We start from the raw sequence: 26,836 nt of genomic DNA on the forward strand, positions 1-26,836 counted from the left end.
ATGTTGCAGAGAAAAAGAGACATATCTTGAAATATTGGTTGTCTGGCACTTCATCCAGAAGGATTTCTGGACCTTCTGTCCCTTCCCAGTTGTAAGTAGATAGAGTTAGATTCCCTGATGGAAGATGTAATAGGATATTTAGTCTAATCATGGGGAAAAAAGTTATTGAACCTTCTGTTTGAGAGTTAAAAGAAAATAGTTTTTGAATGGGCTTTAAGAAAATCAGTTAGTAGGGTTCTGAAGAATGCTAATAATGTCCCTCTCCTTTTGGTTTGATTTTCATGGAAAATTTGTGTGTAGTTGGGAGCAAAACAACAAACATTAATCTGTTTTATTCAGAAAACCATATTTTTGTTGACATAAAATTTATTTGAAAATTAATTTTGTGAGATTTCCACTACTATAGGTTAAACTTGTCTGTCATTTCTGTCCTCTTTTAATTTATATTACAAAAAAAAATTACATTAAAGTATTAGAGAGATGATTCATAGTAGTTGTTGTATTTAAAAATATTTTTCCTGATCTCTTTATCAGTATGTCAAAGAGAAGAGCTTCTTTTATTTGGCATACTGGTAGAAAGATTACTTTTATTGTTAGCAAAGTCCATTGTTTTCTCCTAACCTAAACAATGCTTTGAGGGCTATTAAATAACTATATAGATTATTCTCAGAGACATTAATCTATTTGGGAAGAAGTTATTCAAGAAGAGAGCATTACTAATTCTGATTAGGACTATCTTCCATTTCCCTCTAAAGAAAATGTTGTTATTTGTGATCTTATAACATTTAAGACTATTTTAATATATTACCTGTTTTGTCCTGCAACAAACCTTACAACAAGTAGGTTGGGACGTGATATGAGAAGAGTGATAAAACAGGAAGGGGAAAACCTATATTCAAGGTACCCCTTCTAGAAACCATATATTTTGGAGCAAACCATCTAAGCTTTGAGTTAATTTCCTAATTGATAGTATGAGTACATTAGTTCATGTACTACCTGTTTCACATGACTGTTAAGGTTTTATTTAAGAGCATGACATTTTGCCTTACCTTTAATCCTCACAAAAACAAACAATGGAAACCTATAAAGAAGGTGGTATAGTCTCATTTTACAATGTGTAAATGAGCTATCTTGTGACTTGCTCGAGACCACAAAGCTAGGTAATGATCTTGCTGGGGATTTGTCTGGTTTCCATTGTACAGTGTTCCCTTTAATAAGTCACACAGATTTGCTTTGCTGTTAATTTTAGGCAAAGTTATGGTGTCTTGAAGCCCATGACACATCTTTTTTCCCATTCATTCATTCATTCATTCATTTGTTTAACAAACCTGTTGAGTACCTTGAGCCCTATGCCAGGTTACAGAGATACAGAATATTCACTCATTGAAAAGATACTTATTGAGCACCTGAATGCTAGACACTGTGCTGGGTTTTGAGGATATAATGATGGAAAAAGCCAATATATTCTTTCTTTCGTGGAGCACAACCTATTGAGGGAGACAACCAATAAACAAGAAAATAAGTATTTAACAGGTATTTAATACAGGAGTACCCTATCTTTGAGAATCTACTATCGATAAAGCAGTCAGGGAGGACCTCTCCGAGGAGAAACGTTTAACAGACAATCTGAATGCTGAAAGGAACCAACTAAGCTACAACTTGGGGAGGAGCATTCCTAGAAGAGGAGGTGGTCATGATGGAGGATAAAGAGGAATAGACTTGATAGATCTGAAAAAACTCATGGTGGAGGATGTGGGAGAAGATACCTGTATTTTGGGCAAATCATGTAATCTCTCAGAGCTTCGTTTCTTCACCTGTAAGATGAAGTGATATCTACGTCTCCAATTCATTGTGATGATTGAGTGAGACAGCATTTGAAAGGGCGTTTCATATAGAAGGCACTCAATAAATGTAACTGGAATTAGTTGCGAGAGAGAGAAAGAGAGGACAAAAAGAAAGAGGGAAAGAAGGAAGGACAGGAAAGACAGACCAGACCTGCGTGGCTGGGGCACAATGAGAAAAAGGAAGAGTTCCATCGAAGAGGTAGGAGCATCAGCCAGGCCTTGGGGCCACTGTCAGGAATTTCTGTTGTAATTTCAGTGGAGTGGGAAACCCCTGAAGGGCTTCAAGAAGGGGGATAATATGAGTTGATTGATATTTTCAAAAGTCACTCTGGCTGCTAAATACCAAATGATTTGAGAGGAGGCAACAAGGGAAGCAGTGATATCCGTATTGAGAGTATCACCTTAATTCACGCTGGGATGTTTCTTGATTCTTTGTTTTCTGCAAGTGCTTTGTTTCCTAGTTTTTCCTAGCTTTTATTAGCTATCTGTGCTTAGTATGCCCAGCAAACTGAATACATGCCTTCTGCCTTAAAAAAATTAGGTTAGCTTTTTAGTACAGTTGTTTAAAAATGAAAAAATGGGAGAGAAAAATGAAGTACATGTTGAATTTTATTCTAAGGCCTTTTTTACTTCCCATGATTCCTAGGAATCAGAAATTTTAAGAAGTACATATGGTAGTATTGGGCTTTAAAATCTCATGTTAGCATTCTGCAGGGCACTTTCGTATACTATATGTACTGAGTGCCCTGTGTGTGTCTTTTACTGCGCCAGGTGCTGAGAGTATACAAAGGTGGTTAAAGCATTGACTCTGTGGCAGGATGATTTCAGTCCAGTAGAGGTCAATTTGTAACTAAGCCTGTCAAGGAATATCTATTGAATTCATACTCTGTGTCAGACTCTTAGAAGTTTATAGCAGGTACATGGGACTCAAAAGAAGTGGGAATAATCAGGTCTGTTGGGAGGAGATCAGGAAAATATAGAGAAGACGATACCTGAGGTGTCTTAAAAGATGAAATAGTATTCCCCTGTTCAAAAAAGGATGGGACATTTTAAGTTGGATGAGGAGAAATGTGGTAACATGAGACATCATGCATGATGCTGCCATGTTCATTTAATTCTCACAACTGTGACAATTAATTCCTTCTCTGAGGGAAATAATGACACTCATTTTTGTTTTTAAAGACAAGAAAATTGAGGCTCAGAGAGCTTAGTTAATTTTTCCAAAGACTCATACTAGCCAGTGGTAGAGCTAAAGTCATCCCTGGTCGACCTGATTTTAAGGTCCATGTTATTCCTGTCATGATGCAATTATCTTCCTTGTTTTGAATAATAGCCTCTTCCAGACTTCTGACAACTTTTTAGTGTTCTGTAGCAGCTGCATTCTCAGAGACTCTAGTGAAGAAACTCTAAACTGGTTATTCTGTGGTATTCATGAGACTTTGCTGGGTTAGACTTTACATTGCATGGCTTGATTCTGTTTGGGAAACCCCTCCATAGTGGCCCAACATTTATTGTGCTCTTCTAACTGGGTAAGTTTCTGTTGGAGTATGCCTAAGAGACCTGGACACAACGGGAGAAAAATCATCCAGTGAAGGGTATTCATTTGAGTTCCATTGACTGAGGCATTTCTCATTAAAAAAAAAAAAAATTGTGTGTGTTTTTAAGTAATCCATAACACGAGAGCCTTTTGTGGTAATGAGACCCAGATTTCCTTCTGTGTCTGTATCCCTTTATGCAGGCATGATTTCTTGGAAAGGAGAGTCCATATGTCAAACAGTGTCTCATTGAGAACATGGAATGATTCCATAGATGCTGTGGCAATGAATGATTATAGTCTTAAATATTTTGTCCTGTCTGGATCAGTGGGTGCTTGGTTCCTTAACAAATCAGCTGCCTCAGTGATTGGGAAGGCAGGATGGTAAGAGCTTTTAGATCACTTATTGTACTTGGATGCGTTTGAATATTAATAGTTTGTCCAGCACATAAGTCAGAAGGACATTTGAAGTAATTTATAATGTTGTCATGGCCATTGTGGGTTTGTGGAGTTTATAATTAAAAGATTTAATTATCTTAAAAACTACTGCAGCCCAAGTACCTACCTACTTTAAAAAAACTAATCAGAAATATTTATTATGAGGAAACTGCAGATTTTTGTTTTGTTCTTAAGCCCTGTAAAGCATTGTTTTAATGAGGTCTTTTTCACATACCTGAGTCTTACAGTTTATTCCTGTTCCTCCCTGAATCCTCCCACTCCCCCTTTAACTTCTTTTCACCAACAAACCTATCATCTGTGACCCTTCTCACCGCAGAGCAGCATAAGGAACACAAGCCTCTGCTGTGCATTAGGTGTTAGGGACATCATTAATGCTTACTGGAAAAGCACACCCCAGAGAGCCAGGTTTTGGCTTTGGCAGGTAAAAAGTCTTTTAGATCTTGGAATGCTGGAAACTTTAAACCTTTTGGTTTTTTTAACTAAAGTGATTGGCAACAGAATGTGACATCTGAGGTTTCGTGGCCAGCAATAGCCGTAATTAACCACATGAGCTCACATTTTCCCACTGGAGGTTCAGTGGTCTTGGGGTGATGAAAGTGACTTCCCTACCAGGAGGTGGTTTTCCTTTTGAGGGCATTGGAATACCCCTGGGCCCTGTAATCCCTCACCCGTGGCCCTTTTAAAATGCTTTTTAATATAAAGCTTCAATATTGGAAACCCAACACCATGGTGTTTAACTGTGAGGCTGTGACTGAGCACCGTGGCTGGGAATGGGAAACAAACTAAGGTTTTTAATTGGCAGGGCAGGGAGTCTTGTGATGGAAACAATGGGTGAGTGTGAATAGCCGGAATCAAAGATGATTTCCAGTATTACCCAGTTTTCAGTTTCTGCTATTTATATTTGGTTTTTGATTTACATATATAGGATTCTCTTAAAGATGCCTTTTTATCTTCAGATTTCAGCAAAATTGTTTTGATTATTGAAGGGAAGTGATGTTAGAAGACCAGTTTCTGTTTTTTTAATAGATATGTGGATACAGACTTCAAAATTTGCAAATATAATTCTTTAGTAATACCTTTTTCATAATATGAGAAAATGTAGGTGCCAGAGTGTTTAGCATTAGATAGATTTTTTTTTAAATATTCATAGATTGCATCTGACCTGTTTGGAAGGCTAAGAGCACTTCTGATTTCTGAAAGTTTTCAAATCGTTTTCTGTCAGGTCACATAAGAAAGGAAAAGCTTAGTGTAAAGCAGTTATAGGAAAGTCTGAAATTAATCTATTATTAGCCGTCATTACTCTCAGTCCTCTTCTTCTTCCTCTTTTCCTCTCCCTTCAAAAGAAGATTCTTAAAGACCAAATCCTTTTACCGATAGGAATATTTTATAATATTTTATATCAAATATTTTATAAATTTGATAAGCCCTATTCTTTACCAAAAGCAGGAAGCAGGACTCGGTGACCGCTGATGGAACTCACAGTCCCAGCTGTGATTCCAGGGATACATGTTTTGGGGACTGAGGTGTAGATAACAATTCTCTCTTTTACTCCATCACTCATAGTTTTACTTACATTGCTTTGACAAAAGTCTCTTATACCACCTGAATTTTATTTTTCTCATTTCTGAATTGATAGCATCAGATTCAGTGAATTCTAAGGTTTCTCTTAGCTTTAATATTATATGATGATTTATATTGTAACAAATTTGCGGTATAATGTAGTTTTGGTCTATAAGGTGATGTGACATACGTATTTCAACAGAAGTAACGTGTTGTAGTACTCAAGGTACTTGGGTGGGCCTAAGCCAGGAGCTCATGGTCCCCAGAACTAGTTAGGATCCTAGTCAGTTAACACATGCCCAGTAGTCAGTTGAAATGAGTGCTGTTTGATTTTTTCATCAATTTGATTTGAGACAACATGTCATCACAGACTCAAAGACTTATGTGTTCTTTGCTCTTACTAGAAAAGTGTGAAGATACTGAGATAGTACATTTGGGTCATATGCTTGGTATATTCTAGGCTCCCAAGTTAAAAAAATTATTATATATTCCACAGTAAAGTTCTGAGACAGTGTGGTAGAGTGCTTAAAGACAGAGGCCTCTGTGTCAGGTCAGCCCATATACTAGCTGTATTAGTTTGGACAGTTTCCTTAACTTCTTTGAACGTTCTTTCTTTGTCTGTATAAAAGGTGCCCAGTTTATTAATTGTTGATGAGTGACTGGCATAAATAAAGCACCATGGTCAATTCCTGGCAGAAAAAAAAGTATACAATAAAAGTTACCTACAGTATGATCAAAGAGAAACCAAAAATCTTCTTTGGTAGTCAAGGGGGAGAATGCACTGAGGAGTAGATGGCTATAGTGGCCTTCCTACAATAAGAAGGTAGTGCTTAGATAACTCAGTATAAATATAAAAGAAGGATATGGAAAATAATGCTGATAATTGACATTAAAGATACCTTTAGAAATCAGGAAACACTCAAGCCAAGATCATCTCAATGATTTCAGCCTTATTTTAGCCAGAGGTATTCCACATTATGTGTTAAATCTGTGTGTGTGCATGTGTGTGTGTGGTGTGTGTGTGTGTGTGTGTGTGACAGAAAGAGAGAGAGAACTTTAAAAGGTAATTTGGAGATACTGTATACCAAGCAGTTACTTTTTTCTTCCCCCTTGGGCAAGCTTAAAACTTTTTATTATATTACTCTTAGTTCTGAGTACCTGAATGATTGTTTATCACTTGATAGGCAATAGCAGAAATCTAGACATTGAGTTACAAATGTAATTATCTGTGACTTCATAAAAGATGCATATTTATATTTGACTGTAGGATAAATGTATTTTTTCCCAACAGTTGCTTCCACCAAAATTCTGAAAATAGAATGTGTATGAATAGTGTTGTTTTTGACCCTTTATTCTTTAAAACATTTTTTTCTCCTTATCCTATCTCAAACTTCACAGACAAACTTAAACAGTGCTCTCTTTGTGAACATTAAGAACATACCCCATAAAGATATACTACGCTATTTCACTTCACCTTTGGATTAATAACATATAATAGTACAACAGTGCAAACATGTTGTTAATGAATAAAATGTATAATGTTTATATCAGATGTAATATTTAAACCTCTGAAACTAATTTTCACATTGTGTAATAGACTCAAGTATTATTTCTGCCCTTAAAAATGCTGGGAAAGAAAATAATGGATACTTGAATGCATTAAGAACTCGTAAGATTATATATCAAATGTTAATCTCATCACATTAATTATTGGAAAATAGTCCTAAATATAGTAGATCAAATTTCAAGTCTTATTAATAATTTAGATTTGTTTAAAATTCACATAATTTAGATAAGTAGATAATATTCTGTTAATTATTATAAAATTTCCCTTGAAATTGATTTATTATGATCTCATGGCTACATTTATAAGGTAAATAGTTGTTTTCTGTTTCTCTGTTTTTGAATTTACAGCAAAAGATGATGGAAGCATTGCTGTTGCTCTTGGTTACACTGCACATTTGGTATCCATGATTTCCTTTTTCCTACAAGTGCCCCTCAGATATCCTATAATTCATAAGGGATCTAGATCAACAATCAAAGATAATATTAATGACAAGCTGACTGAAAAGGAGAGAGAGTAAGTATCCTTTTAAAATAAGTTTTTAACATTAAGCCAGTATGAAATGTGGAGTGTATTAAAAATATAAAAGGTGACCTAGATTGTGGTGATTTTTGTATATCCTTTGTAAAGTGCTCCATTTCTTTTAAATAGAATGTAGTCAAAATTACTAGTGAATTGACTAATTCAAATTTAATTTGCTTTTGTGAGGCAAGTATCATATACTCTCCAAATATTCATATTGTATCTGTTGCAGCTAGTCCACAAGCACAATAATAAAGATTTGTCAAAGAGACAGCCAGGAAAAGAATAAAAGATTTATTAGCAGATTGTACATATCTGAAAAATGACCTCGAAGATAGACCAGTAGAAAATATCCTGGCCAATGCAAGTACAAATGAGATAGATATATAGATTTATATATGTGGGATACAACAGGAAGTCTAACATACATACAGTTGGCATCATAGAGAAGTAGAAGAGAACACATAGGATAATTGGAACATTTTAAGAGATAATGGCGGAGTTGTTCAAATTACTATCTTATTAAATATAAGGAACATATACATAAAATGTATGTATAATCATAATGCATGACTCCAGCAGAAAAGTTGGGAAATGGAAATGGAGCTAAAGCACTCTAAGATCCTGGTGTTGCCTGGAAACTGCTAAAGACACTAATTTACGTTAGACTGATAAATCAAGGATGCAAGTTATAATCTCATAACCACGAAGAGTTGTTTTTTGTAAGCAAAAATTTAATAGAGGAAAGAAACAAAAAATTTTAAATACTTGATTAATCCAAAAGAAGGCAAGAAAAGAAAAACATTAACAAGTAGGATAAAACAAATAGTAAATTTATAAATATGAACTCAAACTTATCCTATAATTACATTAAATATAAATGGTATTAATACTCTACTGAAAAATAAAGATAGTCAGGCTGAATAAAAAGCTGAAACTCATCCTGCTTGCAAGAGACCCCTCAAATGTAAGGACACAGAAGTATAGAAAATAATTTATTTTGCATTTATTTATACAAATGAGAGCTAGTATAACTATATTAACATCAGACAAAGTGAATTTAAAGCAATTTGAATAAAGTGGGACATTTTATGGTAATATAGTCAATTCTTATTGTAATATGTACCTAAAACCATAACTCCCTACATAGACTGAAGTTCACAGAACTACAAGGAAGTCCATAATCATAACAGAGGACTTTAAGTTTCCTTTCATTAACTATTAGGACAGGCAGAACAAAATATCAGTTAGAATCTGAAAGACCTGAAGAAAATACAGTTAATAAACTGGACCTAAGTTACGGGTAAAGAACATTGCACCAGTGGCTGCAGGATGTATATTCTTTTCAAATTCACATGGAACATTTACCAAAATTGATTATGTTGGACCTCAGCAAATTTCAAAAGACTGAAATAATTCACAATATATTTACTGACCGCAGTGAAATTTATTAGAAGTCAATAATAAAATCCCCAAATATGTGGATATTAAACAGTGTACTTCTGTATAACCTATAGGTCAAAGAAGAAACTATAAAGAAAGTTTGAAATTATTTTGAACTGAATGGTAATGAGATTATAGCATATGAAAACTTGAAAGGTGCAGCTAAATCTGTGCTCAGAGGGAAAGTTATACCCTTAAATGCACATATGAGTCTCCTTAAACAGCTAGAGAAAGAAGAGTTCATTAAGCCTTAGGAAGAAGGAAGGAAATAATAAAGGTAGTAAAGGTACGAGCAGAAATTAAATGGACAGTTGTACAGTGGGGAAAATAATACAGGCAAAAGTTCTATTGTTTGAAGCAACTAAAAAACTTAATAAACCCTTAGTAGGACTAATTTAGAAGGAGAAGAGACAGGCAAAATAACTAGTATAACTAAAGAAACAATGATTTTACTACTGATGTACAGACATTAAAAAGAAGAGTTTATGAACAACTTTATGTTCATAAATTTGAAATTCAAATGAAGTGACTAAATTTCTAGAAAACTACAACTTTCCAAACCTGATACATGGATGATTGGAATTTATAAAATGCCACACTTGGTTATAGGGAAGTGGACATAGAAGATTCTAGGTAAGTTATTTCAACCCTGGGCAGCACATTAGTGTCGTAGGGAGCTTTTAAAAATGATCTCCTAATCCCTAGATTCCTAACCTCTCCTCCAGAAATCTGATTCAGTTGATGGACCCAAACTTGAGATATTTTTTTAAAGCTCCTGAAGTGATTCTAATGTGCAGTCAGGTTTGAGAACCACTGTTCTAGATTGTGAGTATTGTGTTCATGGACATGAAGAAATGACATATCCTCCACTGTGTTTAGGAAAGAGAAAAGCAGGAAGGGTAGGCACCAATGGAAGAATTCAGTACTCTATCAGGTAGGGTTTATAAGTGGAGGGCAGGGAGTATGTGTGTTGTTTAAATCAGTGCCATTTCAAAGGCATTGATTAGTTTATAGCTCAAGTATTATTTTCAATTTCAAAAACTTTTAAAGAGAGCCTGAAATGTATGTTTGACAAAGGGGAACATGTCTGTGGTTTCTTTTCTCCTTTTAAAAGATTGAGCTGAAATTCACATAAGATAAGATTAACTTTTTTTAAGTGTATGATTCAATAGCATTTAGTATATTCACAGTGTTATACAATCACCACGGCTATCTAGTTCCAAAACATTTTCATCATCCCAAAAGACAACCTTGTCTCCATCAAGCAATCACTGTCTGTTCCTACCCAGTAAGCTTTAACCTCAGTCCCTGGCAATCACCCATCTTTTTTCTGTTTCTACAGATTTACCTATTCTGGATATTTGATATAAATGGAGTCATTTACAACATGTAACCTTTTCTTTCACTTAGTCTGATATTTTAAGGTGTATTCACATTGTAGCACAATCAGTAGCACATTCAGTTTTATAGCTGAATAGTATTCCATTGACTATGTATACCACATTTTGTTTATGCAGCCATCTGTTGATGGACATTTGGGTTATTTCCACTTTTGGGCTACAGACATTTGTGTATAAGAATTTGTTTGAGTATCTGTTTTCAATTCTTTTGAGCATATACCTTGAAGTAGAATTGCTGGGTCATATGGTGATTCTATGTTTAACTTTTTGAGGCACCACAGAACTGTTTTCCACAGCAGCTACACTAGTATACATTCCATGGTATAAAGTGGTGTATATATATCATTGTGATTTTGATTTGTATTTCTTCAGTGACTAATGACGTTGAGCATCTCTTCATGTCCTTGCTGGCCATTTGTATATCTTTAGAGAAATACCTCCTCAGATTATCAGCCTGTTTTTTCCCTTTCAAATTTATTGAGATATAATTAACATACAGCACTGTGTAAGTTCGAGTACAGCATAATGACTTAACTTACATACATGATGAAGTGATTACCATAAGTTTAGTGAACATCCATCATCTCAAATAGATATAACATTAAAGAAATAGAAAAAAAATGTTCCTTGTGATGAAAGTTCTTAGGATTTGCTCTCTCAACCACTTTCATCATAACATACAGCAGTATTAATTATATTAATCACGTTGTGCATTATATCGCTGGTACTTCTTTGTCTTATGACTGGAAGTTTGTACCTTTTGTCTACCTTCATCCAGTTCCCTTTTCCCCTATCCCCCACCTCTGATAACCATAAATCTGATATCTTTTTCTGTGAGTTTGTTTGTTTTTGAAGTATAATTGACCTACAGTACTATGTCCTGGTACACAACATAGTGATTTGGTATTTCTATACAGTTCAAAATGATCACCACAGTCTGGTTACTGTCTGTCACCATACAAAGATATTACACACTTACTGACTTTATTTCTAACACAGTATATTTCAAACCCATGACTCATTTAATTTAATTTAATTTAATTTAACTGGAAGTCTGTATTTCTTAATCCCTCACCTATTGCCCATTTTTTAATTGGGCTCTTCTTTTTGTTGTTGAGTTCTAAAACTTCTTTCTGAATTGTGCATACTAGACCCTTATCAGATATATCATTTGCAAATATTTTCTCCCATTCTCGGAGTTGCTATAGTTGAAGGCCTAAAATTAAGTCCAATATTATGTGCTGCCTTGGTATCTGATGAAACCAGGAGGCCCTTGAATAGTCCCTCCCTACACTGCTCCTGTGGATCAGGCCCCCTTCCCAAATACTCCTCTTTGTCCAGGGGTCTAGGAAGTCTCTGCTTATTCCTGAGTGGTGCATTTCAGTTCCTGGTCAGCTGGGGAATTATGGAAACAAACCATCTCATCCTCCCACAGGAAGCAGTCGTCACTCTGTTCCCTTCATACTACAGGACCTGCCTTCCACAGTCCCTGATTGTTCACTCTGTTCTCAAGTAACCTCCTGTGACCCTGCATGGCATGTGGTATCCTCCTCTCCTGGGCTTTGAGTATATGTAACTAGTAAACTGCTTTTAATCACATTTGTCCAGTGTCAGATGTTGAGTGTTGAACTATCCCCACAACCATAGGACAGTAATCCATTTCTTATCAGTGGGTGAATAAGAAGAAATCAAAACAGTTGTTCTTCTTTTTTATGTAATCTTTTCCTTTGATGCACAGAAGTTTTAAATTTTCATTAGGTCTAATTCATCTATCTGTTTATTTGCTTTTGGCTTCATATCTAAAATCCATTGCCAAATATAAGATCATGAAGAAATCCCTTTGTTTTCTTATAATTTTCTTATCATTTTATCTCTTATATTTAGGTCTTTGACCCATTTGGGCTTAATTTTTATACATGGTATGAGGTAGGTGTCCAACTCCGTTCTTTGACATTCAGATATTCGGTTGTATTGGCACCATTTGTTGAAGAGACTATTCTTTCCTCTTTGAATGGCAATCAATTAGCCATAGATTATTTCTGAACTCTTAGATATAGTCCACAGGTCTATATGTCTGTCCTCACACCAATTCCACAGTAAGTTTTGAAATTGGGAATTGTGAATCCTCCGACTTTGCTCTTCTTTTTCAGCATTGTTCTGGCTGTTCAGAGCCTTTTGCAATTCCATGAGTTTGAGGATCATCTTTACTGTTTCTGCAAAAAAGTTCTTTTAATAAGCTGTTGGATTCAGTTTGCTAGCATTTAATTGAAGATTTTTGCATCTTTATTTATAAGAGATACTGGTCTATTGTAGCTTTTGCATCAGGATAATAGTAGCCTTGTGTAGCTTTTGTATCAGGATAATAGTGGCCTTATAGAAATTGGGAAGTGTTCCCCCCTCTTCTATTTTTTAGAAGAATTTTCAGCATTGCTGTTAATTCTTCTTTTAAATGTTTGTTAGAATTTACCAGTGGAGCCATGTGGTCCTGCACTTTTCTTTGTTGGGAGATTTTTGATTAATGTTTTAATTTCTTTACTTGCTATAGGTCTGTTCATATTTTCTGTATACTCTTGTGTCAGTTTAGATCATTTGTGTGTTTCTGAGAAAAAGACTTTCATATAGGTTATCTAATTTGTTGGTGTACAATTGTTCATAGTATTTTCTTATAATCCTTTTCATTTCTGTAAGGTCTTTAATAATATGTCCATTTTCATTTCTGATTTTAGTTGTTTGGTTGTGTCTTTGCTTTTATTTTCTTTTAAAAGCTTTTAGCTAGAGTAGGAAGATTTGCTTGATATTTTCAAAGAATTGACTTTTTGGTTTTGTTGAATTCTCTCTATTGTTTTTGTATTCTCTTCTATCTCCACTCTAATCTTTATTATTTCCTTCATTCTGCTAGGTTTGGGTTTTGTTTTCTATTTCTTTAGATGTAAAGTTAGGTTATTGATATGACATTTTTCTTTTTTAGCATCAGTGTTTATACCTTTTAATTTCCACATCCCATAAATTTTGACATGTTGTGTTTTTATTTTCATTCATCTCAAAGTTTTTTCTAATTTCCCATGTGATTTTTTTTTCACTGACCTGTTGGTTGCTTAGGAGAGTTTAATTTTCACACATTTGTGGATTTTCTAGTTTTTCCTTCCATTACTGAATTCCAGGTTAATTCCATTGTGATGGAGAGATATTTTGTGTGAGTTTAGGATTTTTTTAATTTATTAAGACTTGTTTTGTGACCTAACATATGATCTCTTCTAGAGAATGTTCCTGGTGCATTTGAGAAAAATGTGTATTCTGTTGTTAGATGTAGTGTTCTATATGTGTTAGTTAGGTCTAGTTGGTTTATAGTGTTGTCAAGTCTTCCATATCCTTGTTGATCTTCTGTCATCCATTAATGAAAGTGGGGTATTAAATTCTCCAACTATTATTGTAGGACTATTTCAGATCTGTCAGTATTCGCCTCTTTTATTTTGGGGCTCTGTCATTTGGTGCGTATGTTTTTAGTTGTTATTTCTTCTTGATGAATTGACCCTTTATCTCTTTTTTGTGTGTGTGCCTCATTTCCTCTGTTACTGCCTTTTTCCCCCCTAAATTGATTTTTTTTGCAGTGTACCATTTTGATTCCCTTCTCATTTCCTTTTCACTGTATATAAGATACTTTCTTATTGGTGGCTTTGAGGATTACAATTAATATCCTTAATTTATGACAATTCAAGTTTGAATTGATACCCACTTAGCTTCAGTAGGAATATAAAAACTCTGTTCCTCCATACCTCTGTCCCCTTCATTTCTGTTGTTGTCACAAGTGACATCTTTATACATTTTGTGCCCATAATACTGTCTTTTTAATTTACCTGTATAGTTGCTTTCACTGGAGATCTTTATTTCTTAGTTCAGCTGAGTAACTGTGTAGTGTCCTTTCATGTCAACCTTAAGGCCTGAGCTTTCACTTCATGCAGTAAACCTAGCAGTCAGCCAGAGGTGAAGTCTGGAGTCTTCTCAGGGCTGTTCTGGGCATGTGCATGACTACTGATTCCCCAGTGTGTAAAGATAATTTTGAATATGCTGATTTCTCAAAGAAACTCTTCCCAGCTTTTCCTCCCAGGCTTTAGACAGTCTGTTGTACTTCTCATGCTTGATCTTTTGCACAAGGAGGCTGTGAGGTTGGTTGGTTTGCTGTACAGCCTGAACAGTGTCCTTGCCTTTCCTCTTTGAGTGAGTTCTGATTAGGCAAAATAAAGACAAGTGCCTTACATTAGTCCTTCAGGTAGCCCCCAGACAAGTTAGAACAGACAGACACAGATTTTTGTAGAATAAGATCTGCTCTGCTCCCTTAAGAACCAGGGGCCAGGGCCCTACACTGGCAGGCTGCTGTCTTCAAGACCACCGCTGAGCTGGAAAGGGGGTTAGGGACAGGATAAGTAAAAATGCTGCAAAACTTTCCTCCTGATTTTGAGTTTCCTTTTTCTTGATTCATCATTCAGCCACTTGTAAACCTTTGACTGACAGTTTTTGCTTGATTTTTTTTTCCAGTGTTTCTCTGGAGGGACAACTCCTTTGATCTACTTCTCTACCATTTTTGCTGACATCATTCCATTTGTCTGTGTAATGATGAAAAACAGTGCTTATAATGGATGAAGAGACCCCTAGGTGATTTTAAGCATGAGAGAATACCATAACCAGATATGTCTTTGACAAAGATGACCTTGTAGTTTTGTGGAGAGTGGGCACCCCTCCTGGCCTTCCATAGGTTCCATTAATAAAATTAAGTATCTTTCCAGATTTTTATCAAATTTGTGCATGATGATCTATCTTAAAGTATTAGTTATATAGGAAAATCACTTTGGGAGCTTGAAGGAGGGGTGCTCCTCAAAATGATAGGTACTCTTTCCCCAGGTCAGCTGCACACTTTAATTTGTGAAGGAGCAACATGTGGGCAACTCCAAGTAGTCTGTGCCAGTGTGAGTAGTAGTGATGATGTGTTTATTGATTGGTTGATTTTCCTAAGCAATCTGGGAAGGCCAGCTAGATTTAGGTGATTGTTACTCATTTTTTCTTAGGAAGCCAGGAGAACCACAGGAATTGCTTTTTTGTGAACTAATTTTATATTCTGCCTCTTTCTTCCCCCCTTTACTGAAACATATATTATAGTTTATTGATTCTAATATAAATACTTTTGACATTTTAATATTGCTAAAAATGAGATGTATCTTACATTAATGGCATGTCATAATACGATTGATAGCATTTATCTTTTCTTAGTTAATAAGTTGATGATGCAGTTCACAATTGATGCTGCCTCAGATTTTATGAACTGTCAATTATTTTAGCTGGTTTTATATACTTTAGTAAAGCAGTTCAGATCCTTTCTGGAATGACATAGATGTGTAAATACAAATACATTTATTGATTATGTGTGTTGATTGAATCAGCCTCCCAGTGATTACCCTGGATCACTGAAAGAGCAGATTAGACATGGTTTCCTTTTCTCCTGAGTGTGTTGGTTTTGATACAAACCTTTCCAGGATATTAGGTGGAATCAGGTCTTCATGTGAGATGGAAAATAGGAATTAAATGACTCATTGGACAAATTATACTTAATGTAACAGACCTAGGAATCCTCAGTCTCTGCCCTCTCTGATTACCTGTTTCATCTGGTTATTGGTGTGTGGTATATTGGGGTTCAAAGCCCGATTTAGCTCGTTTTGCTAGAAGGAAAAAAATCTAGTCTTTTCCTTTGGCCGGTTTGAAACAGGGTCTGGACTGATGCCTTGCCTACACCATTACTTGTGCACCTGCACACTGTAAAGGGAAACTCAGAAATCTTTGTTGCATTTCATTTTGAGCCTCAGACCACAAAACACGAAGGAATGTAGCTGAAGTCCAGCTGCACTGTTCTTTCACCCCTTATTTCTCCTTTCACTGAGGACTGAAAAGTAGGTTTTAAAGTGATTTTTTGAAATGAAATGTGTTAGTCATTGTTGCTGTGCTACTTAGCTGTGTGTTAGGCAGTATGTTCAGAATGGATTAGTGGAGCAATCCTTGAGCTAGGACGTAGCTGGTCAGATTTTATGGCTTTTTCAAACCCTTAAAAGATGTCTGAAATTTTTTGTTTTATTCTCATAAGGAGAAAAAGGGAGTGGTGTAAATTGGCAGGCATTTTTGAAACTTCCTGGCCTGTCCACAACAAGGTTTTTACAAATCTCTAAAAGCTGGTTAGCTATTTTTCTCTAGTGGAATTACTGGAACTTAGAGAAATGTTAGTGCTGCTTTTCCCATTTCGTTGATTTTTATGTGTGTGCTTGTATTTATGTTATGTTATGGAAGATCTTGACTAAAACCCCAGGAGTTACCTTTTTTTTACCTGAATGATTCTGATTTCTTTTAAAGACAAATTCTAGACTATAATGAAGTTGTGATGTATCCGAAATCAGATCATAATGGGCCCAGGTCATAGTCATTGCATGTGGATCTCATGCTCACGAGAGAAGTGGTCTGTTTTAATGACCTACCTTTTTTGTGACTGGCTGCACATGGTGATCATGCATACCTACGTGTAAAGGGGCTGGCCAGACCCCAGGCCTGTGACTCAAGCCACCTTACAGCCACTGTGGCATGTCTGGAGGTCAATGCAGCTTCCCCTGCAGCTTTACCAGTTGTACTTTGCCAGGAGGGAAGGGACAGAGGAATTTGCAGAGTGGCAGTCAGCAGACTGATTGTCTATCTCTGGATTCCTTCAGCCTACCTCTTGGCCTGGCAACACTAACCTGTTGAATAAATGAATGAGAATTTTTTCTAATGGCATCTCCTCAAATCATTTAGAATGCTTTGAACATTATTTGCACAAGTAGCAAATTCTCTATGGAAATAGTGACTGGCCCCTGGGATTTCATTGGCATATATTGAGAACATAAATGTTTTTAGACTGCTGTGATTTTCTGGCTGCTGTAATTCCGACTTCTCATCTTCTATTCTTACCTGTTTCAGGCAAAAACACCTGTTGAAACATCTTATAATAAAAATTATAGATTCCTTCCTATAAGAAATTCTCAGCTTCTGTTTGTTAATCAAGCTGCTTTAATGCAGATTTCAGAAATGGTTGCTGTTCTCACTAAATTAGCATGTTTGCTTTCATGGCATCCAATTAAATCTGATGGCCTCCTTCCAGAAATGTGAGATTTTCACATCATGCTTAGGCTTAAGTGCTGTGGCTTTGATTTTCAACTCTTCTACTGTTTATCCTATAAATTAGAGCATTTTTGGTAACCTTTCATCTTCATTTTATTATAGGTTGTTGCTCAGATGCTGGCCTTAAAAGCACTTAGTAACCTAGACCTCAGACCTTTAAATTAAAGTGATTGTGATAACTTGAGGCAGTGGCTGAACCAAATGCTTTGAATTTCTGTTTCTCCTTGCTGTGCAGCCTAAAAGTATAATCAAACAAATATTTTTCAGTGTGACTAATATAACTGAAATGAATGAAATTATTAGTTCTTTCAGATTTTCCACTTGATTACAGGAATGTGACCTAAGTTGAAAAATCTCTGTTCAAATATCTGTAGTCCTACTCCATTATAACTATCTAAGGGTACACCATGGCACAGAAATAAAGATGAAGAAAAAAAAGGTTATGTATACACAGAATTGTAGACTTTGTGTTTTAGAACCAGACAAAATATTCTTAGGTCATATGATTGAACCCTTCATTTCACAAATGAAGAAAGAAGTTGAAAGATGAAGTAAGGTCATGTAACAAGTTAACGAAGCATTCGCGTAGATCTGGCCCACTGAGGAAGTCAAGCCCAGAAGACAGTGTGCCGATTGTAAGTGTAGTACTTTTAAAAGCAAGCATTTAGGAGATGCAAGTGCATTTATCAAAAAAGGGCTATATTGAGACTGAAATACTCCTTTTCCTGAATTTAGGAAAACTCACTGGTGAAAAATGCCGTGATGTGAATTCCTGTGTATTAAACAGAGTCACCATGTTAGGGTCTTACTGAATATGCTAATTAAATTTTATAGATCAGTTGGTTCACTTGACATTTGTTTTTCCTCTAAAAGGCATAGTATAAAATGACTCTCTTTCCTTCCTTCTTGCCTCAATTTATTTAAACTGGGCAGGGTTTGTTTTTGTGTTTTATTTCTAGTCACTTAAGGCTTTGAAGTTACGTTGGCTTCATCTCTGATCACTAAACGACTGGGGAAATATTGTCCCTTCTGAGTCTTGGTTCACCTGGTATAGTACCTATGCCAGTAGGTTACCATGAGGTTTAACTGAAGCACAGTGCTTGGCACATAGAAGATGCTCAATAAAATTTTGTAACTACTGTTATGTATCCATTGAGCTTTGCAATAGGAATTCCAGGCAACCATGTAGTTTTGTTTTGTTTTGTTTTTAACTAATTCTAGGTGCTAAAAGGAAAGGTGGGCCTAAGGAAAGGTTAAGGAAAATTAAAAATGCAACCCAGTAGCATTGTACTAGATTTCCTTTTGTAATAATGCCACAGAAGTACATCATCTTCACTCAGTGATGTAAATGTAGAGGACTCATGTACAGGGAAAACACTGTTACAGATCTGAAGGCTTGTCTCTTTTACTTCAACAACTCAGGGAGTTTACTGCCTAGTATCCACTAATGAGTCAAGTAAGTGTCTGTATTTTAGAAGCTATCGGTTTAGTGTATGCTAAAGTCCTTATTCTTGAAAGGAATGTAGAGCATGTTCAAATAGTTAGAGTCTCGAGCCGGGCCAACTACTTATTCTTTCAGTCTTATCCCAGTTCATGACCTATGGTTCAGTCAAACTGTTGTTTTCCAAATGCATCACATTATTTCCCGCCCTGATATGCTTTGTCCCTGCTCTTCTGCTTGTCTGGAATGCCTTCCCTAGCCATGTCTAGGATCATAATCATGGTTGTACATAAAGCCCTTCCCTTATTATCTAAAACTTTCCCCATAAAGTCTTTCTTGATTCCCCATAGTTTGATGTACTGCCATAGTCCTTTGTAATCCTATGAACAGTTCCCTCTGTATAGTATCTCAGAAATGAACTATGTTTATATATGTTCTTATTTCATTTTAGCAACAGCCCAGTGATACAAGTGATGTATTAGCATTTTTTGTCTTATTCCTGTCTGAAATATTTTCAGTGTAGAAACTGCATCTTACTTGGCATGAAACTTATTCCATAGCTTTACCGAGAACCTTGTATTGTGTAAACACTCAATAAATATTTCTTGAATTGCATTAGGAGAGCAAAAGGGATGTGCAGTTTTTGCAAATGCTATTAAGTAATCTGACACTCCACACTGTAGCCCATAATTTTAACTCTAGATGCTCTGGCCGGGACAATCATTATTATTTCATACACTCCCTCAGGACCACGCGAAGCTATTAACTTTGGTGCCTGTTGTAATCCAAGGCACAGGCAGCAGTGCTGATGGGATTGTGTTCAGGAGTGAGAGCAAAGAATATGTTTTAAAATGAGGAATCCCCGTGGAAATTTAGGCAGGAGAGATCAACGAAATAAAAATGCCGAAGGTGGTTGCTAGGTGAGACAGGAAATGAACGCCTTATGAAGATTAGGCATTCCATTGAGAGAGGGGAAATGTGGAAAATGAGTCAGAAGTAATTGTGCAGCTATTTCATCGCTGACACTTGGAAGCATATTGTTGTGTGTGTTGTGTTTAATGAAGTGTGCTTTTATTGTGCTGATGTTATTATCTGGATGAGGAAGTCTTCTCTCGTATTATTGTCATCTCAGCTTTCTGCAACCAACTAAATTAAAATACAGTAATGTAATGGGACAGTGGAATAAAAAAGAAAACCAGATGACTCTGACATGTGACCCCAACTTGAACCTACTGCGTTTCTGGTTTGCAGTGTATTCAAATCAGAATAGACGTTCAGTGTAGTGCTTTGGGGGGAACGGGGAGGTAGAGGAATAATATATTTAGTTAAGAGTGGGCTATGTCATGGATAAAGATTGTTACAATATTAGAATATGTGAGATCAGTGTTTCTCAACAAGAGGTCCCCAGAGCAGCAGTGAGTTCTCTGGGTAGCCTGTGGACTGGCCCTTTGCAGTCTGTTATTAAGATGTATCATATGACAGCATAGAGGTTGTGCATTCTGATGAAAATTAATCGTTTACTCTAATAAGTAAGACTATTTTCTTGATGTTACCTTGAAAGCAGCGTCTTTCCTTTAATTCTTATATTGTTTGTTTTGGTGGGCAAACAATGAGGGATATGAGGGTAATTATATCAAGCCTGAGAGTTTGGAGTAAGTGATTTGTGGAATCCTTTGGTTTTCTGAAGAAATAAATGGATGGAAAGAGTAAGAAAATTATTTTTAGGTAGATGTGAACTTATTTTATCTCTTCAAGGCATCTTATTATAATAGTTCTTTAGACAGTTTTCTAAGGATAACATTTATGTCCTGGTTAATAGTACCATTTTAAAACAAATTTATATCATTTTTTAACTAAATTCTATTCACTGCCAGTTTTTATACCTCTCCCCTATGATAATATACAGTTACTAAGATCACCAAACGTAAATCTGAATCAGATTAAATGATCAATTGTTTTTCATAGTGTTTTTCTTTTCTAATTCTTTGAAATGAAAAATTGATATGAAAGTTAATTCATATATAGGTAAATCACAAGAGAGTTAAATTACAAAAGAGTTACATTGCACCAAAGTCAAACCATATGTTGAGGACTAGTATGTATTAGTCACTGCACAAGATGCTGGCACTAGGTGGAATTACGCAGATGCTGAAATGGCATCAGAGATGGATAGCAAGTCACTAGACAGTCGTACTCAACATTATAAGGGTTAGAAACACATGGGGTTGCGATGGAGTAGCCAGCAAAGCATGCTTTAGGAGATGGCCCCTGAGCTGGTGCGTATGGAAGAGGATTAGGAGCTGTCCAGGTGAAGGCTGGCTACACAGAAGCACATTCACACTGGCACTAAACAGGTATTGCCCTTTCCATTGGCCAGAGCTTCTAGTTTCTCACTAGTCTGGTAAGTGTCTTCAGTTTAAGTTGCTCACCAGTTTTCTTTTTGGCATAAATAAAAGAAGGATAAGTTAATAAATCAATCTTTAGTTGATGTAAAAAGAAAAATTACTTTCAAAGATGATAAGCTTTGAGTAGTTAAATATCAACAGACATAAATAAAAATATACATATTCATTTATTCAAAGCATAGTAATATATGTTTATAAAGTATTCTGGATCACAGATTGGCTATAATAAATATATGACTGATTTGACTTAAACATATGGTCACTTTCATATATAACTGTCTAACAAAGATAAACTGTATTGGCATGTAAATAATAAAATGTGTATTCTGATCTTAGGAAAGGAGAAACCATGGCTTTCCCATTTCACTCTTCTGAAAGAACTTGAACCAGTTTATTTCACCTCACTAATCTCAGTGCACTCATCCGAAAATGAGGATAATGGCTTTAGAAAATTGTGAAAAGTAAGAGAATTTATAGAAAATCAGCATTGTAGATAATAGCCACTCAGTAAATTTGTATACTGAATGATAATAATAAGTAGAAATGAGAAATTTGATAAGTCCATAGCCTCCAATTTGGAAAGGATGTCTTAAATGAAGCTCAGAAACATACAGATCATAATATGAGAAATAATCCATAAATTTGATTTCATTTAAAAAAATTGCTTATAACAAAAGAGAACAAAAACAAAATGGAAAGGTAAACCACGCATCAGGAGAAGAGATTTGTAGCACATAGATTAACCAAGGGTCAGTATCCAGAATATATAAGAAAAACTTTTACATGTCAATAAAAAAGGAACGATCAACCCAGTTGAAATATGGGCATAGTATGTAAAGAAGCTATTACAGAACAAATCCGAAATATCTCGTAACAGAAGAGAAAATACTCCGCCTCACTAGTAATCAGGAAAATTCAGATTAGCACCAGAAGAGATACCATTTTATGTCCCTCAACCTGGCCAAAAATAGAATGTCTGCTGAGTATGTGATTTGGTGAGCACATAGAGGAAAGGAACTCTCATCCTTCGTGAGAGTTTCAGTTAGTTCATCTGTTTCAGGGCGCAGTTTGACCGTACAGTTACATCTGCATAAACCCCTCTCAACCTGACAGCCTCACTCCTGGTTAGAGACTGTTGAGTAGCTTTTACATACATGCAAGCTGCTAACATTTATTATGTCTTTATTATACAGATAATTAAATAAATGATCTTTTGGTTACCTCTATTATTCTGCATTGGAATTCTTCACAATTATACAGATAGTATTTAATTTTTTTAAAGTGCCTTTATCCTTTTGTACTATTCCTTTCAGGGTCTCCATTACAGTGAAATATTTTCTTCTTCTCCTTTTTTTCCTTAAAACTATTTCTTTTAAGACTAGAATCCGTATTTCTTTGTATACAGCTCCTCCTTTCTTTCTCATTAACGCAGGATTGATGTGGGTAGTTACTTTTTATCATAATTCATATCATTTTCATATACCAGTTCTTGCTTCATGGTTAGTTTTAAATTTATAGTAGGAGTTCTCCATATTTCCTTTTGAGCAATTATCAGTGTTTATAATGCCTAGAATTTTGAGTGCTGCTCATTTATATGATTGATAATCTTTTTAAAAGACTTAACAAAAGAATTAATTCTCCTCATCCTGCTTGTTAGTAACTCCCATTAATATAAAAGATGATTCCCAGGTTCATGATGTGGAGAGACTAGTGATGAAACACCGGAAGTGTTAACTGTACTTAGTTATAGAAATTTACTGCTGTAAGTTAATTAGACACACCAGTAAGCAACAAGAACATTTTGTTATTTTAATTTGTAGAAATACAAGGTTGGTAAACTAATGAGACGTGGCAGGCAGTTCTCTTGGAGTTTGATTGACAGCTATGTGACTAAAACTTTTTAACATGTGTAGATGATGAATGAATTTATTGAAACAACTTATGTTATAAGATATTCCATACAGGGAATATCTATTTTTGAGTGTGTAGTAGCATAATTTTGTCATTTCTGACTTTAAAAATTAGTGCTGGAGGAAAACCTTTTTAGTCACCTCCTAATGTTGAATTTGCTAAATAGTGTTCTGTGTAAGAGATAAAATTTATTTTGTTATTTTCTGGTTTCTACATTATTTGTGGTCTCTAAAAGTCACAAAATGGGAGATTCATAAGTTGGTTAGAAAGGAATTTGGTAAATGGCATGTTATTTTCCATCAGAGATTTCTAGTGGAAATGATAAAACAATATTCTGTTCTAAGAAGATACAGGTTGGTCACATTCAACTGAAAGCAGTTTCCTTTCCCATTTGGTATCATTCTGGGGGGAGCCTACCTGTATGTATGTAATTTGGAGTAGACAGTTAATTTTGTATTACTAAGTGCTAATTCAAAGTCAAGGTTCATAGTATCAGAATTATTAATGCACAAATGAACCTGCTCATCTATGCATGCATTCATCAGATATTCAGTAAGTATGTACTCCTGGCAGACGTTTTTCTAGGTTTTTGGAATATAGTGATGAGCAACATCAACACTTTTTTTTCTTTTTAAAATAATTAGTTTAAAAATCAATTCTGTAAAGACTACTGTCTGCCATATGAAGACTTTACGCTAGATGTTTTTTACAGACCAGATACAGACTAAGAAAGTGGACATATTATCTAGGCTTATTACCTAACTTGAGAGATAACAGAAATACCTTGCTTCATGCCTTTTATTCAATAGTGCTCCTTTCTTTACCTGCTATGCTCTTGTCTTGTGAACACACTGCACATTTCATCAGGCGTCCTCTGATTTTGAGCAGAGAGAGAAATGCCTGGTTGACAGGTGGTTTGGGACTAGGCTGAACAGTCATTTTGGCATGAAGAGTAAAGGCCCAATTATTGACCAGAAAGTACTTTTTAAAGTTTTAGGACTAGCTTATGTTATTTAAGTCAGAAAATCCATTTTAGTTTTTTGGCTTTTCAAGTGAAAACAACATAAGTATGCTTGAGTGACCCAGTCCTCACTCTGCAAAAATATGCTGACAGCAGGTCCTATTTGTGTGACAAGACTAATTCAGAGGAACAATAAGTAGTGTTTACACACTCAAAACTAGCCAATAAAATAGAAGGTTACAAATAAGAAATTAGAAATGATTCATTGTCGTGAGTTTCACACACGCGTGTGACTGAGTGTCCACTTGTGTACACAAGGCAATGTCAGAGATAGTATTAGAGAAACATAGGATTCCTAGAACTCAGCTAGTCATTATGGTCACCAGATGTCTTTTAAGTGGAATATTCCTCTTTCCTCTACTGTTTCAAACACTTGCCTTCCTGGAAGATTTGACCACAGATGCACTTAAGGATTGTCCAGTCTACTGTCTTCAACTTGGAGCCATACACGTACTGAAGGCTAAACTGTTCATAGTTCTTTCAGTTGACTCTTTTCTACTTTAATGTTTTTTGAAACATCTTCAGGGTAGAAAATCCAAAGGGGAAATCCACAGATGTAGGGAGGAAAAAAGGCCAAAATACAGGCATTTAAGGAAATAGAAGTAATAATATGAAAAAAGACTTTTAAGGGTATTCAGAATTCTCTAAGATAAAGGAGGGAAAAGCATCCATAAAACAAGAATGAGAGTTTATAAAACAGAAGTAGGTTATTGTGATTCAGAAAACATAGAAAAATAGATTTTTTTTAAAAAAACCCTCATAAAAGAAATAGTAGACTAGATACACTTAAGGAGAGAATTTGTGAACAATAAAATAGACATGAAAACATCACCCAGAACGCTGCACACAGAGAGAGAGAGATTTATGAGACAGAAGTTATAGGACTTAGAGGGTGATTGAGAGATGTCAGTGTGTATCTAACAGGAATTCTAGGAATAGAAATTGAAGGGAATGGCAATGAAGAAATGTTCTAAGTGGCTGAGTAAAAAAATACAGAGAGAAAATTATGACAACAAAAAGGAGATGCTTACAGATACAATAGCGATTGAAAAGTCTTAAGAGCATACTGTGAACAACTTTTGGGTAGAATGGATTTTTTAAAGAAGCATAAAATTGATTAAAAGAAATAGGAAAGCTGAATAGGACCTGTTTCCAGAGTGTGATGGAATAGATATCTGGACCAATACTGAAAACGCAGAATTAAAAAAAAATCTTGAATGTATCTATTAGTTAATAATAAAGAATATTTAGGTCAAAAGCTGAGTGAAGGCAAGAACCTAGAGAGAGAAGGTGAGCACTGAAGGAAGCTTTTGCCTTGAAGGCATTTAATAAACAACTCGATTAGGACACTGTGAAAAACAAACTTATAGACAATTTATGGACATAAATACAGAAATACAAATTAAAATGTGTGCAGGCTGAATCTAGCAGGTCAGGAGAGTTGATGGCTGAACACTTAAAAAGTCTTCGGCATAAGCCATTCATTAACAGATTAACAGCAGTATTATATGGTTATTTCAATAAATGTAAATGCAGAAAAAGCTTCAATAAAATTCAACACTTACTTAGAAAGGCAATACGTTTTGATTAGGAGCATAAACTGTGGACCCAGATGGCATGAGTTTGAACCTAGATTCATATTTAGTGTGCATGGTAGGCAGAATTTGAAATGGCACTCCAGATTCCCACTCTCCTGATATACATGCCCTGTGTAATTCCTTCCCATTGAGTGTGGGCAGGCCTTATGGATATAATGGAATTTCATTCCCATGATCAAGGTCCCTAATCATTTGACTTTGAGTTAATATAAAAGGAGATTATCTGGTGGGTCTGAATTAATCAGGTGACCTCTTAAAAGAGCCAAGAAACAGTGGCAGACACTCTTTGCTAGCCTGAAGACAAACACAGAGTCATGTTGTGAACTGCTTATGGAACAGGCCGTGTGGCTAAGACTTGAGGGCAGCCTCTTAAGTGCTGAGAATAAAATCCGACTGACAGCTAGCAAGCAACTTGCTCAGCCCTGCAACCACAGGAACTAAATTCTGCCAACAACCTCTGAATGAGCTTGGAAGATGATCCTGAGCTGTACGTGAGAGCACAGCCTGGCCAACATCTTGATTTCATGCTTGTTAGACCTTGGGCAGAAAACCCAGCTATGCCTTGCCTGGGCTTCTGACTTACAGAAACTATAAGCTAATAAATGAGTGTTTTTTTTAATTGAGGTATAATTGACATATAACATTATATTAGTTTCAGGTATACAGTATAAAGATTCAATATTTGTATACACTTTGAACTGATCACCACAATAAGTCTAGTTACTATCCATCACCATACAAATTTACAATTTTTCCCTTTTTTTAAACAATTTTTCCCTTGTGATGAGAACTTTAAAATTTACAATATGTGTTGTTTTAATCTGATAAATGGTTTGTATTTTTTAAAAGACAGTAGTAGAAAACAGTTACTTCATATGACCTTGGACAAGTTATTTAATCTCCCAATGCTTTTACTTAATTGTCTGTAAAATGGAGATAATGATAG

The 26,836-nt window shown here is 35.5% G+C and overlaps 1 protein-coding gene across 1 annotated transcript in view; it reads left to right on the top strand.

The window, feature by feature from the left end:
- The window catches only part of UVRAG (UV radiation resistance associated), a 254,028-nt gene that overhangs the window by 140,750 nt on the left and 86,442 nt on the right, over window positions 1-26,836 (top strand). The window contains exon 12 of the mRNA XM_010989776.3: window positions 7,312-7,477. Within this exon, the coding sequence (XP_010988078.3) occupies window positions 7,312-7,477 (166 nt within the window). The remainder of the gene's footprint in view (window positions 1-7,311; window positions 7,478-26,836) is intronic.

The sequence above is a fragment of the Camelus dromedarius genome, chromosome 12, assembly GCF_036321535.1.
Source record: "Camelus dromedarius isolate mCamDro1 chromosome 12, mCamDro1.pat, whole genome shotgun sequence".
Taxonomy (NCBI): domain Eukaryota; kingdom Metazoa; phylum Chordata; class Mammalia; order Artiodactyla; family Camelidae; genus Camelus; species Camelus dromedarius.